Here is a 17,665-nt window from a genome sequence, read left to right as displayed (position 1 = left end):
AACACACAATTTAACCATTGCCAAATATAATGACAAGCTTTTATCAACTGCAAGACATTCTATTTTTCATAAGATCATTAAAGCATCCTATCCCCAGTTTTAACATTTCTAACTATGTTACTTTCAACTTTCTAATACAAGGTCTTCAAAGATCAAACTATGTCACAAGATTTCAAGTAACTCAAGATGTGCTAACTCTTATTTTTATAGACTTCCGAGATTATGGAATGCTCTGCCAATATTTGATTTTGCATTGAGCAAGTGTCTATTCATCAACCAATTAATATTGACACTGAACATGCTAAGGAGATCAAGAAACTCAAAAAGTATCTTACCCTTTTCTTTGACACAATTAAGCAACAGTTAAAGAACTATTTACGGGATCATTTTTAAATTAATTTAATAATTGTACTTTCCGTTTTGTATGCCCTTGTTGTAATTGTGCTAAGCTCCCTTACCCTTGTAAATATCATTTATTGTAATTAACTTTAAGTTTTATTTAGTATTTATTGTAATTTTAAGTTGTAGTTAAATAAGTAGTTTTTATAGGCTTTTGGCATTGATTGCCGTTTGTCCTTCAAACAACTTTTAATTGTATACAGTCTTATCTTCTTTGTACTTCACCATCTCTGTGATTCCGCATGTGTTTCTGTAAAACAATGAAAATAAATAAAATAAAACAACTCATTTACATCATTCTAGTGGTAAATAGCAAACACAAAATCTAGCCTTGGCGCAATTGCCATTTATGGCATATTACGCAATGTGGTACCATCACACTTTGGATTCCCTACATTGAAGGGCTCCAACTTGACCATAGCCTTAAATATCTCCCATGTTCTCATTGTAGCATGATGTGTTTTTGAATTATGTTGTGAGTGTTTACATGATTTGTGTAATATGTACAGTACAAACTAATAGAGTACCTAATCTTTGTATCATACTGTATAGTAAGGACTACAAAGGTTTGGGCAGGGCCCTGAAAAAAACATAACCCAAAATCCAGCCTCACTTTTCCTCACTATGATGAGGCAGTATTAGTTAGGAGGCAAAACTAAGCCCAAACAAGCCTTCAAGTCGACCCAGAATGCTTTCAACAAGTTGCTTTAGAATTTAAAGAAATCATTAAATGGAATTTTCGACTAACTGAGTAACTGGCTATCTGAGTAACTGACTGACTGATGCCTTCAGACAAGCATAGCTCTATAATGGCAAAGGTAACAGGCTTGATTTTTCACTGTTCAATGTTGCTTCAGCCCTAGAGGTGCCTTTTGGCATACTGCAGAATGTACGATGCATTCTTTTTGGACTTACCAGTGTCCTTCATTCCTCTTTGCTGACAGCGAATGGTGTCAATTTATGAGGTAACATGTGATGGTTCCCCTTCGTAATGGAAATTATCCGCATATTTCACAGTGGCTACTTTAATTGCAGAGATGTTTTTTGAACAGTTCTTGATTTGCAGTACTGTGTAGGGTTGAACATAGCTGACAATGAGGTCCAATAAATACTTCACTTTTCAGATGATAATTGGTAGCTGGGATGCACGGCCCATTTCTTTCTTTTGATGCGGTATGTGTGGGTTCACTAGTCAGCATAATTTTATTTTACAAAAAACAAACAAAGAAAATAACAAAGAAGTATGTGCACAAAAAATAATTTTCTACTAGAGTAGGGCCAATAGCACTTTTATAAAAGGTAACTGAAACAAGCCGGAGTAGTGCACAATATTACGTAAGTCACAGTAGAACAAGAAGTGTTGTTACCTGTATATCCCTACTGTGCATTTCCAGTATGGTATCTTGGGTACGGTAGGGATATAACACTTCTTATTTTTTTTACTGTGATTTAATATCGTGCACTACTCCAACCTGTTTCAGTACTTTTTATCGATGTGCTATGATCCCTTTCCTAGTTGAAATTTCAAGTTTTTGTGTATATCATACCCCATCGCATATGCTACACCCAACAAATAATATGCATGCAAACAATGCATGTATACACTACACACAAGCACGCACGCACGCACTCACACACACACGTACGCACTATGCATGAAAAGCAAAGGCTCCAGCATTCTGCTCAGCACTGGAATGACTGTGCACCACTCAGGCACTTTCAGGCAGATCATGTTGGGGAAGAACTAGTAACCCACAGGAGGTCTCAAGTGAGAGGCCTCAGAACCCAAAGTTTTGCAACAACCCCAAGGCAATAATGAGAATTAACTTATAATTCTAGTTCTATGCCAGTGACCTTTAGTCATGAAACAAGTTTAATTTTATTTTTGTTTATCCATTTAAAACAAAATGTTGTTCTTATAGGTATATGCATATATGTGACTGGATTTTGGAAAAACAATCCAAATCGCACATTAGAAGTTTCGAGATAACGGCTTTAAAGAATTCAAGCCAGCATAACTCTCCAAAGATAACAAGCACGCATATGAAGTTTACACAAAAGATGCATCAATCTATTACCTTTCAGGCCACTTCCAGTACTTGTAGCTGCTTGTAGAGTTTCCCGCCAAATAAGATAGAAAATCTGAGCAGTTGGATGAGCAAGGTAGTATCATGAGTGCTCACAAAGGGGTGGAGGGTAGGGGTGGTGGGGTGGAGGGTAGGGGTGGTGGGGTGGAGGGTAGGGGTGGTGGGGTGGAGGGTAGGGGTGGTGGGGTGGAGGGTAGGGGTGGTGGAGTGGAGGGTAGGGGTGGTGGGGTGGAGGGCAGGGGTGGTGGGATGGAGGGTAGGGGTGGTGGGGTGGAGGGTAGGGGTGGTGGGGTGGAGGGCAGGGGTGGTGGGATGGAGGGTAGTGGTGGTGGGGTGGGCAAGGGTTAGACTTCAAAATGGAGGCAGACCATCATTGGAGTCCAGAGACGAGATTACAGGGCTGTGCTGGCTCCGTAGTGGTTGATATGTTGCAAAATCCACAGAAAAACGTCTGGCCGACATTATCAGGCTGCCCACTGGTTCTTGCTACGCCAGGTCCTTCACAAGGCCTAAAACTGCCACTCGAGCTCTACACACCACCCAGAAAAGACGTCTGTTGAAATCAACCTCAAATAGTTTGAGTGGTACTGAGAGTAAAAACTACTAGTACAATAGTGTAGCTATCCACTGGAGGTGTTAGTTTAATTTTGTTTGATGTGTGATTTGGATCGGTTTTGTAAAATCTAGTCACATATGTTAATTGCAAAGTTCTTTATTTCATAACCTACTATCATTCTTCTAGATGAACCCTTAATAATATACCGCAGACAGTAATTTTGACTCATGAGCCAGTCAGAGGTGACCGCAAATGTATTGGATGACTTTCTAGCCTCCATTACTTGTGGGATAGACTATCTACGATCTTATGTTGAGGTGAATGTGTCCATACAAAGAGGGTATCCTTAATAATTTGCTACATTACAATGTCATATTAGAATATTGATTGATATGATAGAATTTTCTATGCAATAAGGTTGCTCTATTTGAGTTCTGTTACATGGGTGTTCACAGTAACAATGGCATAATATATCAAATATCATAATCAAGACGTATGAATTTCTCATAATATTAGAACAAGAACTTCATCTCTACTGGTCACAAGTATCATTTTACTGTAGATCAGCATTTGTACACATGAAAAATCAAATATGCAAGATATTGCAAAACTTTTCTATCATTAATGATTTATATAAGGTTCTACTGTAGCCTGATTTGATTTCTGATGCATTAGTTGGCTTTACATCCCACTGTTGTTAGTATGGAGCAACACTCTTTTTCTGTACACTGTGCAACTTAATCCCAGTACTGACCTTATGGATACGTGGAGTAGGCAGCCTGCATAGGGCATGTCTTAGTGATTATTTTCAATCCTTTATCCAGTATAGTTATAAGTCAGCTGCATGTAAGGTTACGGTACATTTTTTAATGCGTGCTTGGAACAAATTACAGAACCTGCCCAAAACCAAGCAAGGGATACATAATTTCACCAACTGTGTTGTGAAAGTAATACAACTATATGTATTTGTTTGTTTATACTGCAGAACAATAACTCTTCTTGGGTGTGTGGGCCATGATAGAGAAATGTTTTTCAAAAACGCACTGCCAAAAACCAGACTAACAGATTACTTAATCTCTATAATTTTGACACAAGTAACTAAGCAACTAAAATATCTAGGTCCTGTGGAAGCGATAGTTTAAGCTACTGTTAGTAAAGGCATTTTATTAAACTTTTAGTAGTTTCTTTGAGGGAAACAAGCTCTTTGAAGGCTTGTATCAGTCTCTGTTACTGGGAAGAAATATGCCAAAAACACTTCCACAGGACTTAATAAATTTAATGTAATAATTGTGACCCGGTCTGCGAAAAGGGCTCTTATAGCCTTTCCAATTGCATATATATGGTAACCCATAACGTGACTGGTGAATATGGTACAAGCCTACAATTTGGTCACTCAACAACCCTAACCTGGCAGTAGCTGTGGGTGTAATTACATGGTGATAGCTTTAGTAGATTAGGAGTTATGATTAGCCAAACATGGATAATTGGAAAGGCTATAAGAGCCCTTTTCGCAGACCGGGTCACGTATAGTATCATCATGCCCCAGAACTGCCAATAGAGCCCATAGCTTTTGCAGTGGAGAAACATGGTAGTGACAGCTGGGGCTGAGCGATGTATGAGCTGGCTTACCTGTCTTGCTACAACAACTTGTAGTGTTCCACCTGTCTCAAACTACACTGCAATGACATAAATATGAAGGGCTTTGTGTTCACTTTAAACCTTTGGCACTGCTAGACTCAGTAGACTGGTTTTATGGCCTTCTCAAAAAGTACTGATAGGCATTCAAAAATTTGAATGATTGCCCGTGACTATACCGTAACCTTAAACACTGTAAATTACCGTTTTAGCTTGAGTTCTCCCTGTCATAGTAACGTTTTTCATACTGTTGGAGTTCAGGTCTAACATAGAAAAGGGAACAAACAAAGGCATTTACAATTCCAATATTTACATCTAATTTCAGTGTCAAAGACTCAAAGATAACACATCAGCAGTCCAACCACAAAGCAACAATTAGTCTGAACTGAACCAGCTGGCTCACAATCAACTGGAATCCAACATAATAATTCCGATGACATATTACATCTATCCTTCCTCCAGCAGCATAGACAGAAAGCCCTGAAGCCTATAAACTACTTGCAAGAAATGAAAGGAGAAGTAATTTTGTGATTATGCACAAAAACACTGCTTGTGATTAGGAGAGAAAAAATCATGACATTCAGAATAACTATTTTTTTGATAAGTGTGGGATCACAGTACTATATGATACACAAGCATTGCATTAAATAGATACACTGTACTTGGTGCAAATTGATGTCACGTAACTACGTAGTACATATATATAGATATATGTCAAGAGTTTATAATGTACTAGGGAAAGTATTGAACTTCACTATACCCAATGAAAAATGAGTCCGTAAAGTACCCGCATACTTTTGTGTCCTCTTGTAGATCTGACCACTGTTGATTGCCCAGATTTAACACTTTCTTAGTTTGGTCGGGTAATCCCGCATTGAGTCCCTATGGCTAAAGCCCCATCTAGATGTGTCACTTTCACTATCAGAACTGTCAAGGCATGGAATGGCGACCATGATGAAATCTCGAATTAAGATGCCATGTGCGAAGTTGATATCTATGGCTTTCAAGGTTAGTTGGCTGTGTCTTTCTCTTTGTACTGAGCTCCTCAGCATGCTGTGCCATAATTTTCCAGAATACACTGTTCTTTTAACTCTGTAGTTTCAGTCTCTCAATTAGTATGCGTGCGCCCAGTGTACTTATAATTAGTCACCAATAAACACAAATCACTGAGTTGTTTGAATGATGCCATAGGACTTTACAGGCACATTCTTCACAGGGTATAGTGTAGTTCGACACTCTCCCTATACCATTATAAACTCTTGTATATATACATTATGTACCAGTTGCTTTTATGCCAGTCTGATTAATAGCTAGCTACTGTCCATAAATATATCACCCACTTACTAGGAATCAGAATCCTCAGATTGAAACTGATGTGAACAGCATCCCAGATTAACAATTGTTTGAGCCCATTATTGTTCAGCTAGCAGTGTAGACATACTAAACTTAGTCTAGCTCCAGACTAGTACTGGGTACATGTCATTCAAATGCATCACTGTTTTTCACTGTTTTATAGTCATACACTAATTTATGTGTCATGGTTGAGGGACAGTATAGTTCCAGATATGCAGTTTTGCTGTTGCATGCCAATGCCTAATATTATTTGATCAGAGTCTTTAAAATGTATGGCTGCTATTACTGCATCATCATGACTATTTAACACCATGCAGAAATAGTGATTCATGCACTTGCTAGTTGCTACAAGAATGATTGAAACAGTGTACAGTTAAAAGAATGGACCTTGTTTTGTTGCTACACATACGGTAGCTATTATTACTATCTGGTTTTTGCTATTGATACTGCAGTGGAAGTCACCGATAAAGATTTCAACTTTCCTCCAGTATACCTGTTTGCAAACTGGAACAGTCAGAATCAAATGATGCAATTAATAAGTTCAGCACAAGACAAAGAGACAAATTTTAAAAGGTCTCTTAATGTTGCTGACAAAAAAAACTTCTCACCTTCACAAGTGTCATACATCAATCAGATAGGGAAATAGTTCTTGTCCATTTGAACCTAAAGCTGTGTCTACCAAGGCAGTTCAGCAGGAGGAGCAATGGCTATCCTGCCAATATGATGCGCTTGCCAATGTATTATGCAAACAATGCTAGAGGTGAACCATCTTATGCATATGGTGTGGAGTATCAAACTAGTGGACCTCTTAATCATGCTGATAGTCATGACATGCCTTGTGCTGTTTGTAAAGTTACAAGAAAAAGCACAACACTGATGATACCTTCTCACTATGAGTGTCCAACTGGATGGTGTGAAGAGAACAGAGGTTAGATTATGGCTGGACATCACAATCAAGGTGGATGCTCTATGTACAACTGCATCGATGTAGGCCTGGAACAAATTCCAGATCATAATCTATACCCAATTATTGTAGGATCTTCTAGTGATGCTCTGCTTTATGATAGTGGTTATGCAAAGAGTTGTGTTGTCTGCTCCAAATAAATCATCATACTGAGCAATTGTATGTATGACCAAACTATACATAATAGCTGTTGTACATCTAATAAGTACAATTTTCTTTTGTTATTAATAATTATTAGTATGGTTGCTGTTGATAGCTATCATGTGTATACAGAATAACAATTTACAGACATGTAGCTGCATGTATACTTTTTCAGTATGCAATACAGTATGCAGACTTTAGTTTCATAATTATTTGTGCATAGCCACATGCAATTATAGTGAAGCAGAACCAACTATTATGTAGTAGTTAGGTTACTACTCTATTAGAGTTGTACGCCTCCAATGCAGCTGATCCCAGTGATCTGGGATCTTGTTGGATAACCTTTAGCACAAAGCCAGTGATAATGCCTGCCATGCTCATTATTTCTGAATCAGATTCATAAATGAGAATAGCTAAATCTATTCATTATAACAAAAGCTGCACAGCTATACCTAATCTAAATGACAGTATATAGAATATTTATAGGCACTCCAAATTGCAGTATTTCAGCATTCAAAACTTTCTGAAGGGGGCATTCCCCCCACCCTCCCCCTAGTTTCAGCATGTTTCACACACATTCATATGAGAGATTAGTACCTTGAGCCCCCTTTTGTAAATCCTAAATCCACCTCTGCATTGGCACATTGATAGCTAGGAAACTGTCAGTGATTATCTAAATAAAGAGTTAAAGCATTTGCTACCCCTAGCTGATAACAGTGCATGCTCTTGAAGTTTGCTACTTATGCATAATCGTGCATACGCAATTTTGTATTCGTGTATATGTATACATTATGAATTTTAATTTGCTCAACTGACACTCTTTTATAACTATATATATATATATATATATGTATATGTTATACTACAGATATCATGGTATTCGAAATATATACCAAAAGATATACAAACTTAGAAAAGATGTTATAGTGCGAGGCGAAGCCTCGCACTATGGCACCCTTTCCTAAATATGTATATCTTTTGGTATATATTTCGAATACCATGATATCTGTAGTATAATATGTTAATACAACATCTCGTCTCCCACTTGGAAGCAGTAACAGCAATTTCTAATGTTTTTACACCATTATTAGTACTGGTAAGTAATTCCTTGTGATTAGCATGCTCAAGGAGTATGCACATGTGTTGCAGCCTGGAATCTTCTTGAAAATCGGTCCAACAATCCATAGCAACTGTTGTTAGGCAACAAAATGTAAACCTGACCTAGTTACATGCTTTTGGTGGTTGCTTAGCAACCGTTGCTATGGTGTCAAAATCATTTCTAAAATCAGTAGTGGTTACCTAGCAACGGTTTCTAGGCAACGATGTTGTTGCTAGGTAACAGGTATTGGTTACTATGGTACCAGCAGTTGTCAAGTCGGACATGCCTAACTGGTAAAATAACTAAACACTATCAAAAAAGTTTAGCCAATCAGATACGTATATCAAATGTACAAGTGATATACTGATTCTATTGGCTAGTTTGCTGTAGTATATCAAAAATATACCACAAGCTGCTATTGGAGTTTTTGTACAGGACACGATATTGATGTTGTATTAATATATATATATATGGAGAATGTACATTCCCAGATTAATAAAAACTGACCAAGGGTCAGAATTTAACAACAAATTAAATTCTGAGCTATATGCAGAAATCGAAGATATAAGACAAGTTTTAATGATAGCTTGTATGTATAGCTGCCATCCTGAAGTATAAGTGATCCAACATAACTATTGATTTCAATCATGTCGCTATAGTTGTTTTTCAACAGATAATAGGCAAATGGTCTGGATGAAAGATTCAACCAAACACCATAGGGCATGCTTGTGAAGTTTATTGAGCATAAAAGTACTTGGGAAGAATATCCTGATACCTGTGTATTGCATACAACACTGCACACCATGAGTCAACTCAGTATTCACAATTTGAGTTGATGTTTGGAAGAAAACCTCTACGTACTTCCCATTTGGATATTGACGTGGAGAAAAAGGATGCAGGACTATTATCATCCCACACTGCTTTAAATTAAAACAAAATTAATTTTGTGACTGTGTTCAAGGTTGCATAATTATAGCTATAGCTATGACATAGAATTTAGTTTCAACTAATATGCATTATTTATCCATAAATCAATGCGGGAAACAAAATTACGCTATACTCACCAAACAGTACGGTAGTACTGCTTAAGTAGGGATTGCATTAAAAGTGATGAGTACTGCCTAAAATTCTGCCTTTAAAAATCACCCTAGAGACATCTTACACCACGAAAATCACCTTTACGGAATAATATTAGTCCATCTAACATGAAATACACCATTAAAAACAAGAAAACACTTACTGGTGAAAGGATAGAGGATTTTTAAAAACCTCCAAAACTTGAAATTTTGTCTCACTCACTCACTGACCACAGTTGCAAGCCTAGAGCCCAAATGAAGCAGCACACGGTCACCATTTTATGCCACAATAGCAAACTCATCGGTGGAATGTGCCTTTTGAGGTTTTGATGAGTGTACACCCTGTACACCTTGTCTTTCCTTTTATCTTCAATCAGGTTGGTTGTCTTCTTCTTCAAGCATCAAAACATACCGAGGCATTAATTTTCCGTATCAACAATTTTCTGTACACACCACAAAATTATTTCAGAAAGCGCTTATGCGGCTGAAAGAGTGGGGCACTTATAATTTTAAGTGTTGCATGTGAAATCTAAGTATGGTGAAACATTAAGGCTGTTGTGAGGTCTGCTGAGTTGTCATTTTGATTTTTGCCAATGCCTGGATTGCAATTGACGAAGAGATTTGTTGACAGACTGATACTCGACGGCTTGATCCTCTGAACACATTGACTCAACCGGATGGCAAGATCAGTGAGTAGTACTCGGGTGGAAATTGTATTACTTCATCCTGTTAGTTGAGACTAAGCTTCAGACAACTGAAAGGGCCTCTTCGTTCGAACAACTTCCGGCCGGGTGAACAGAATGCAGACCATGGCATCATACTGAGACAGGTCATAGATCTAAGCACCACTGCTACTATGATCAAAAGTAAGCTATGCACGCTACTAATGGGCCTAAGTGCTTCCAATTTTGGCACAGTACGTACTTTAATAAGCTATACAGGAACTTAATGGCTAGCTCACAAATTACTCTGTAACTAGCTGTGCTACAACAAAAAAATAAACAAACTAGTATTTTTAAAAATTGTTAATTTAGAAATAAAGTAGGGATCTGTGCAATAAAAAGTAGTGAAACAAGAGATGAATAATGGTATTACAGCATAGCTTGATGGGAAAGTCCCTACTTTGGCACATTAGCTATAATTTTGCTCAATGCCAAAGTAGGGACTTTCTCACTGAGCTATGCTGTAATACTATCATTCATCTCTTGTTTCACTACTTTTTATTGTATAGATCCCTACTTCATTCTTAAATTAATAATTTTTAAAAATGCTAGTAATATTATAGTTTGCAGGCCATGCAGTGGTTCCTGACACCAGATACAATTCTATATACCCTATATATACCCAGTGCTGTGAATAATACTTCACTACCGCATTAGTAGTTATATATAGCTAGCTACACATGTTAATGACCACAAAGTCATCTCATAGAATTCACACTTGTTTGGACCACTTTTGTTTAGGCCAGACCAATATTGGATGTCAAAAGTGGTCCGGCTGAACTAAATTTGGTTAAACAAAATCAGTCTGGCCGGACTAGTTTTGGTATCCAAAATCGGTCCAGCCAGACTGATTTTTCTGTGACAGCCCATACAGGTAAGAATATCAAGGCACACGATAGTGTATCATGTGGCCCAAGAAGCCGGTACACCACACCATGGGTATATATATTGACAGGAAGAAAGAAAATGTCATTTTCACACCTCTGTATCTCGGTGATCCCTTAACCAATTGGAAGCAAATTTGCTGCAGAGTTTCCCTCTAATTAAGGGAGTTCACATTCCAAAATTGAAGGAAATAGCCTGTTGTCTGAGAAATGGAAGGAACCTTATGCTTCATTTTGGGTTTGGGTCAGGTGCCAACTATCTTTTTGCTTACTTCGATCAGCCATGCAATGTATCAGAGGAGCCTGATCTTCAGAATGCTTCTACATAAAGTGTGCTCCAGTTGACCTGATTCAAGCAGAGACTCAGTTTTCAATGTAATTGTGTATGTGTTTGTAGCCTTTTAAGAAAAGAAATTTCCAATAAAAAAATTTTAAAAAGGAAATAGCCCTAGCCATTTTCGAGATATGAGAGGCCAAATTTCAATTTTTCTCTGTTTTTTTATTTCTTTTTTCGTTGTATTTTTGCACACTTTGCAAATATTGCTATAAAACACAAAAGTGTTATCCAATTGCACTGAAATTTGATACACATAAAGGCAGGGGTGGCTCCAGGAAAGAGGGTTTCTGAGGTTTCCGGAACCCGGTCCCTATCAGATCGAGATACTATAATAGAGCAGTCAATCACCCTAATAAAGCAGTCACAGTGTTTAGAGCAGCAGTGTAGCAAGCTATATAGCTATAAATAAGAATTTTTATGTACTTTATCAGTGATATTAATACATAATTAGTGGAGGGTAGTTATATTCTCAGCAAGCAGTAACCTTTTTTTGGTCTTCACTTAAAGGTCCACTGAAATGGTAAAAACAACTTTAGCTATTATCAATCCTTGCTACTAATGGGATAGGTTGATGCATATGGTTTAGTCTGATTTTGCTTTGTTTAGTAGATATAATACATTTTAGTATATTGCGGTTTGTCAATTAACTTGCGTCATAACGCATCATACCAAGAAACTTCAGTACGCGTGTGATACACAGAAGTGCCTATTTCGGTCCATGTACAGCAAGTTTCAGTTTAATTTCAAGCCACAAAGACTTGAAATACGGTAAGAAGTTGTTCTGCAACCAGTTACAAGTCTATGGGAGTGGGTTAGTTAATGTACGCTAGGTGGTGTGGTGAAGAACGCTCGAGACATCTGTGAAAGGGGCTGCAAATCGACAACACAGTGGTGGGAGCGAGCTGCAGTTCGTTCCTTGGCTGTTTTGAATGCATTTAAGCACGTATCCTTCCCAATACAGCGGGTAGAGAGGTATAGCTATTGTGGTGCGAGTTGGCACCACTCTCACTTGCGAGGATATTGGCCTTGACGAGCGAATCAGGTAAGTCATAGATCCTATGGGTAAGTCTAACGATCGTTTGTATGTGTGATACTGCTAACCCAGCTTCGTAAACAGACCGAACTAACAGCCTGCTACAGTTAAACATGCAGCGCTTCGCGCGTACCGAGAGGAGAAGGTGGTTCAAGCCCAAGCACTACAGCAACAGCTACACTCCATACTTGGCTTTTGTTTACCAACAGAACTCTTCAGTGATCTTGGAATGCTACGATGACGAAAAGAAGTGCTGGGTAATGCTACCGTACTGTGACTTTCCCGTTATAAAGTGTGCAGATACAGTACTTCTGGTTCTTGGTCTGACGTCACATCATGACGTAACTAGACTTTGTGGCATAATAACTCTGCAGAACAACATAATTGAATTATCAAAAAGGTGTTTTCGTGCATTGCATGATACAAGTACTTATTCATTCAATAAAATGGCAAGTGAAATTTCCATTTCAGTGGACCTTTAAAGTCTAACTATGTTCTTGATCAGAAAAAATCATGGAGCCGCCTATGAAAGGGAGTCAAAAGGCAAATCCCAGTATCGAATTTGGTACAAATCCAATGAATGGTTTTGGATTTATAATCAATTATTCGAGTAAAACAAGATCGATTTGTCATCATGCCTACAGGTAAACCGCTTCATGGAATGAGTTGAAAATTAGTTGGAGGATATATCAACCATTGTAGGAGTTCTATTGGAGGTTTGAAAGTAAACGAAATAAAGATCTTGGAGATAGGACTCGAAACCAAAGGTGTGTAACAATTGCATGATCAAGACTCAAGAATAAAATACTAATAATTTTCATGCCTACCAGGCAAACCGCTTAGAGCAATGAGCTGAAAACCGGTATGCAGCTGAAATAATCAGCATAGAAAGTCCTTGCAGCAGTACAGAAAAATCGGATAACAACCTAATAAGTTGTGATTCGAAAGCCAAACTACGTGTAGCAAATGAGACCAAGATACTCTAATAGAACAGTCACCCTAATAAAGCATTCAGCTACTTTAAACTTACTCCATTATAGAATTCTATTGCAAGTTATTCTGTAGGGAGTACAGCTACAAAGTTAATCTTATAGACAGTTCAGCTACAAGCAAGTCACCCTGTAGAGAGTTCAGCTACAAACAAATCACTCTGAAGAGAGTTCAGCTGCAAACAACCCTGCAACTAGAAACAAGTCACCCTGTAGAGAGATCAGCTAAAAGAAGTCACCTTGTAGAGAGTTCAGCTACAAATAAACCACCCTGTAGAGAGTTCAGCTACAATGAAACCATCCTTTAGAGAGTTCAGCTACAAACAAGTTACCCTATAGAGAGATCGGCTAGAAACTAGTCACACTGTAGAGAGATCAGCTAAAAGAAGTCACCTTGTAGAGAGTTCAGCTACAAATAAACCACCCTGTAGAGAGTTCAGCTACAATGAAACCATCCTTTAGAGAGTTCAGCTACAAACAAGTTACCCTATAGAGAGATCGGCTAGAAACTAGTCACACTGTAGAGAGCTCAGCTACAAATAGATCACCCTGTAGAGAGTTGAACTACAAACAGATCACCCTGTAGAGAGATAAGCTAGAAACAAGTCATGCTGTAGGGAGATCAGCTAGAAGAAGTTACTTTGTAGAGGGTTCAGCTACAAAAAAAACCACCCTGTAGAGAGTTCAGCCACAAATAAGTTACCATATAGAGAGATCAGCTAGAAACAAGTCACCCTGTAGAGAGTTCAGCTACAAACAAATCACCCTGCAGAGAGTTTAGCTACGAACAAATCATCTGTAGACAGTTCAGCTAGAAACAAGTCACCCAGTAGAGAGATCAGCTATAACAAATCACCCCGTAGAGAGATCAGCTAGAAGTCACCTTGTAGAGAGTTCAGCCACAAACAAATTACCCTGCAGCAAGTTCAGCTATGAACAAATCATCCTGCAGGGAATTCAGCTACAAACAAATCACCCTGTAGAGAGTTCAGCTACAAACAAATCACGTTGTAGAGTTCAGCTACAAACAAAGTACCCTGTAGAAAGATCAGCTAGAAACTATTCATACTGTAGAGAGCTCAGTTACAAACAGATCACTCTGTATATAGTTCAACTATGAACAGATAACCCTGTAGAGAATTCAGCTAGAAACAAGTTACCCTATAGAGAGATCAGCTAGACACTAGTCACCCTGTAGAGAGATCAGCTAGAAGAAGTCACCTTGTAGAGAATTCAACTACAAAGAAATCACCAGTTCAGCTACAAACAAATCACTCTATAAAGATTTCAGTTACAAACAAATTGCCCTGTAGATAGTTCACCTACGAACAAATCACTCTGTAGAGAATTTAGCTAGAAATAAGTTACCCAGTAGAGAGATCAGCTAGAAACAAGTCACCCTGTAGAGAGTTCAGCTACAAAAAAAATTACCCTGTAGAGAGTTTAGTTATGAATAGATCACCCTGTAAAGATTTCAGCTAGAAACAAGTCACGCTGTAGAGAGATCAGAGAGAAACAAGTCACCTGATAAAATCAAAAAAAAGCTAAAATATTTAAAATCTGTTTTATATCTTTTTCTTGCTATAGTAAAGAAAAAACAGATAAGTTTAAAACACCATCGGGTGGTATACAAGTACAAAAAGAAGTGATATCTAATCCAAAACAGCCAAGCTGTAAAAAAGAGTGCAGCCCCCAAAGAGGCTAGTGGAAAAGATTGAAATCCAAAGTGGTGACCAAGAAATGACTGTGATGGTAGGTTAATGGTAAAAATTTTAATAATAACAATCCAGGTGAAGTTTGTGCCAAGACCAAGCAGCGGTGAATTGTCGTTATTAAAATTTTACCATTAACCTACCATCACAGCCAGTTCTTTGCCACCACCTTGGATTTCACATCGTTTTTCTCACCATAGCCTTTTGGGGGCCGCACTCTTTTTTTACAGCTTATTTTATTTTTTTTATTTTAATACTTTACAGATCAAGTTAACACACATACAAAAACATTGGAGAAAACAAGGGTGAAAAAAAAATTACAAGATCTGAGGGTCAGCTGGCAACTAGTACCAGCTGCTGTAAGCTTGGCTGTTTTGGATTAGATCCTAGTTCCTCATCTCCCATTTCCGGTTTCCTAATTTCCCATTCCTCCTAGACCTACCCTTGTCGCCTACTGAACGCCCTCTAAATCTGCCACTGATCCAACAAAAACTTCAAAGACAATCCGGATGCGAATTTACATTTAAATTGAGTGATATCTCTGTATCTCGAGTGATAGGGAAAATGAATGATCGAATGATATAAAAGTGGTCTGTATTATCTATGGTCTGATCACACGAGACTGTGAATGCACAGTAACTAACCTGGTGTACAAGTGATCATCATAGAATCTCCCGAGGAACCTCCATCACCACATCCATCTCGAGGTGCAACGCCTACCCTTTTTCAGTAAGTCACGTGAAATTCATCGCGGGGCGTGGCGCGTCTCTCAATCAAGCTAAGTGCAACTCTCCTTCCGCTGTTGATACTTCATGCAACATGGCGAAAAGAGAGGTTAGTCTAAGTGAGTGTTTGTGCAGTATTTGTGCAAGACCACTCCAAAATGATTTTTTTTTCCAGCTTAGACTCTTTGAGTAAAAGTGACTCAGGCTTTCTCCATCCTGTTTGGCATGCACTGGTAGCCTACGTGTACAAAATATGTGTATCTCATTGTTTACATCTGTATATTCACTGGTAAAGACCTCTAGAATCATCCTGTCGATCACACATCATGGCATTACCACTTATGTCAATCGCAAGGGGTTGTCTCTAGCTTTTTTGGTTGTACGAGTAACTGTCACACAGTGATTACAGTCCGGTCATTGGTCAAGGCAACAAAATCATTCTACATTACTTACGGATCAAGATGAAATGAGTTCGAAACCCACAATCAAAACTATATGGTTTGAAACCAAGTTTATAGGGCTGCTCAAGGCAAGAAGTAAGAATCTCCAACAAGATCTTTCAAAGCTCCAGCACACAAGTTGCTGTGATTGTAATGATGTTTCTTCACAGCTATTGTTAGCTATAGTACGTTCACGTTGAGCTGAATCCTCAAAGACATTTAATAACTCATGGATGCAATTACACACAATCTTGAAATTTGGCTCATTTGTAGTACTACTTAACTAAGTACTGCTTGACCCGCTAAGAATATTTCAAAATTTTATTGTCCAAATGTTTAACATAATATTTACGGCCAATCAAAATTTTCACAATACATTTCCTATGGGGAAGCCATATAAATACAGTGTCCATTACAGCTCTTTCCCGAACTTGTAATGGAGCCAAACCGTACATGTCTGTTGTTGACACCTTTGCTGTTACCAATAATCATCTGGTTGGCTGAAATGTTAACTCTGTTGAGAAAAAAATCCACTTTTAATTTTTAGCTGTTTTTTCAGGATTCAGCTCAACGTGAACATACTATAACACACACCAAGAAATTAGCATGTGACTAAAGCCTGCAAAAATACAAACTACACCCTGCCACACATCTTAGTATTGGAATAGAATATTTACATGCATTCTCACCTGTAACTTAGTAAGGGCTGAAGAGTGCATGGTGATGCAATAAAAAGTTTTTGAGTTATGAAATTCGAAAAAGTAGGCAAATTTTATGTTTCCACATTCCCTATTTACAGTCACTTTTGTTAAAATAGGCAATAAAGCAGTCCAACACTGAAACACTTGAAGCCACAAATTTTTGCCCAGTCAAGACCTTGACTGTTGTCGCAGATCAACCTGCAGCTTATGTGACATGTATTGCTGTTTGTACATGATTATGTGCAGTTAGATGAATTAAACATCTATAAACTTCAAGGAGGGCTAGGCCTGAGCCTATTATGCTCAAAATTTTACCTATTATTCTTTCAAGAATTTCCCAAAAAACTCTCCTATTGTTCTTTTTGTTATTCTTGTATCCAACCTATTATTCCATAATTATTCTCATTCAGTATATATCTGTGGCTAGTCGCTTAGTTTTCAAGATGCTGCTATAAGTAGTTTTGTCCGAATTATTAATAGCCATATATGAAGCATTCCACCTTACACATCATTTTTCTATCCATAATAGTTACAGCAGACTTAGAATTGCTACGTATCTACAGTAATAATTCAAGTGTACTTAATTATTAGTGTATTATAATAATATGCTGTAACTACTGTATAGCTAAGTTAGGCCAGGCCAAATTAATTCACAGTTTATCGTCACCGCCCGCATGGGTTTTTAGGAATAGAGCAATAATTTCATAATTCATTATTTCTCACGTGATAATCATTGCTTACGCTTCTGAACTCGTTTTTGCATATTAAAAACATGATGTGTCCAACAAACGTGACGATTATTCCCAGCCTGG

The 17,665-nt window shown here is 37.9% G+C and overlaps 1 protein-coding gene and 1 long non-coding RNA gene across 4 annotated transcripts in view; one reads left to right on the top strand and one right to left on the bottom strand.

Annotated features, from left to right (window-relative positions):
• Positions 1 to 482: 482 nt before the first annotated feature.
• On the bottom strand, positions 483 to 15,733 carry LOC136259011 (uncharacterized). Its single transcript, XR_010703154.1, has 2 exons — positions 15,632 to 15,733; positions 483 to 649 (listed from the first exon to the last, which is right to left on the bottom strand). It is a non-coding gene; the product is annotated as an uncharacterized lncRNA (long non-coding RNA).
• LOC136257846 (uncharacterized) overlaps positions 15,733 to 17,665 on the top strand; it is a 47,699-nt gene continuing 45,766 nt past the window's right edge. For all 3 annotated transcript variants that reach the window (XM_066051160.1, XM_066051161.1, XM_066051162.1), the window contains exon 1: positions 15,733 to 15,821. In XM_066051160.1, the coding sequence (XP_065907232.1) occupies positions 15,807 to 15,821 (15 nt within the window). In that variant the 5' untranslated portion in view covers positions 15,733 to 15,806. The remainder of the gene's footprint in view (positions 15,822 to 17,665) is intronic.

This window comes from Dysidea avara, chromosome 6 (assembly GCF_963678975.1).
Source record: "Dysidea avara chromosome 6, odDysAvar1.4, whole genome shotgun sequence".
Classification (NCBI taxonomy): domain Eukaryota; kingdom Metazoa; phylum Porifera; class Demospongiae; order Dictyoceratida; family Dysideidae; genus Dysidea; species Dysidea avara.
This window is presented reverse-complemented; position numbering and strand designations above follow the sequence as displayed.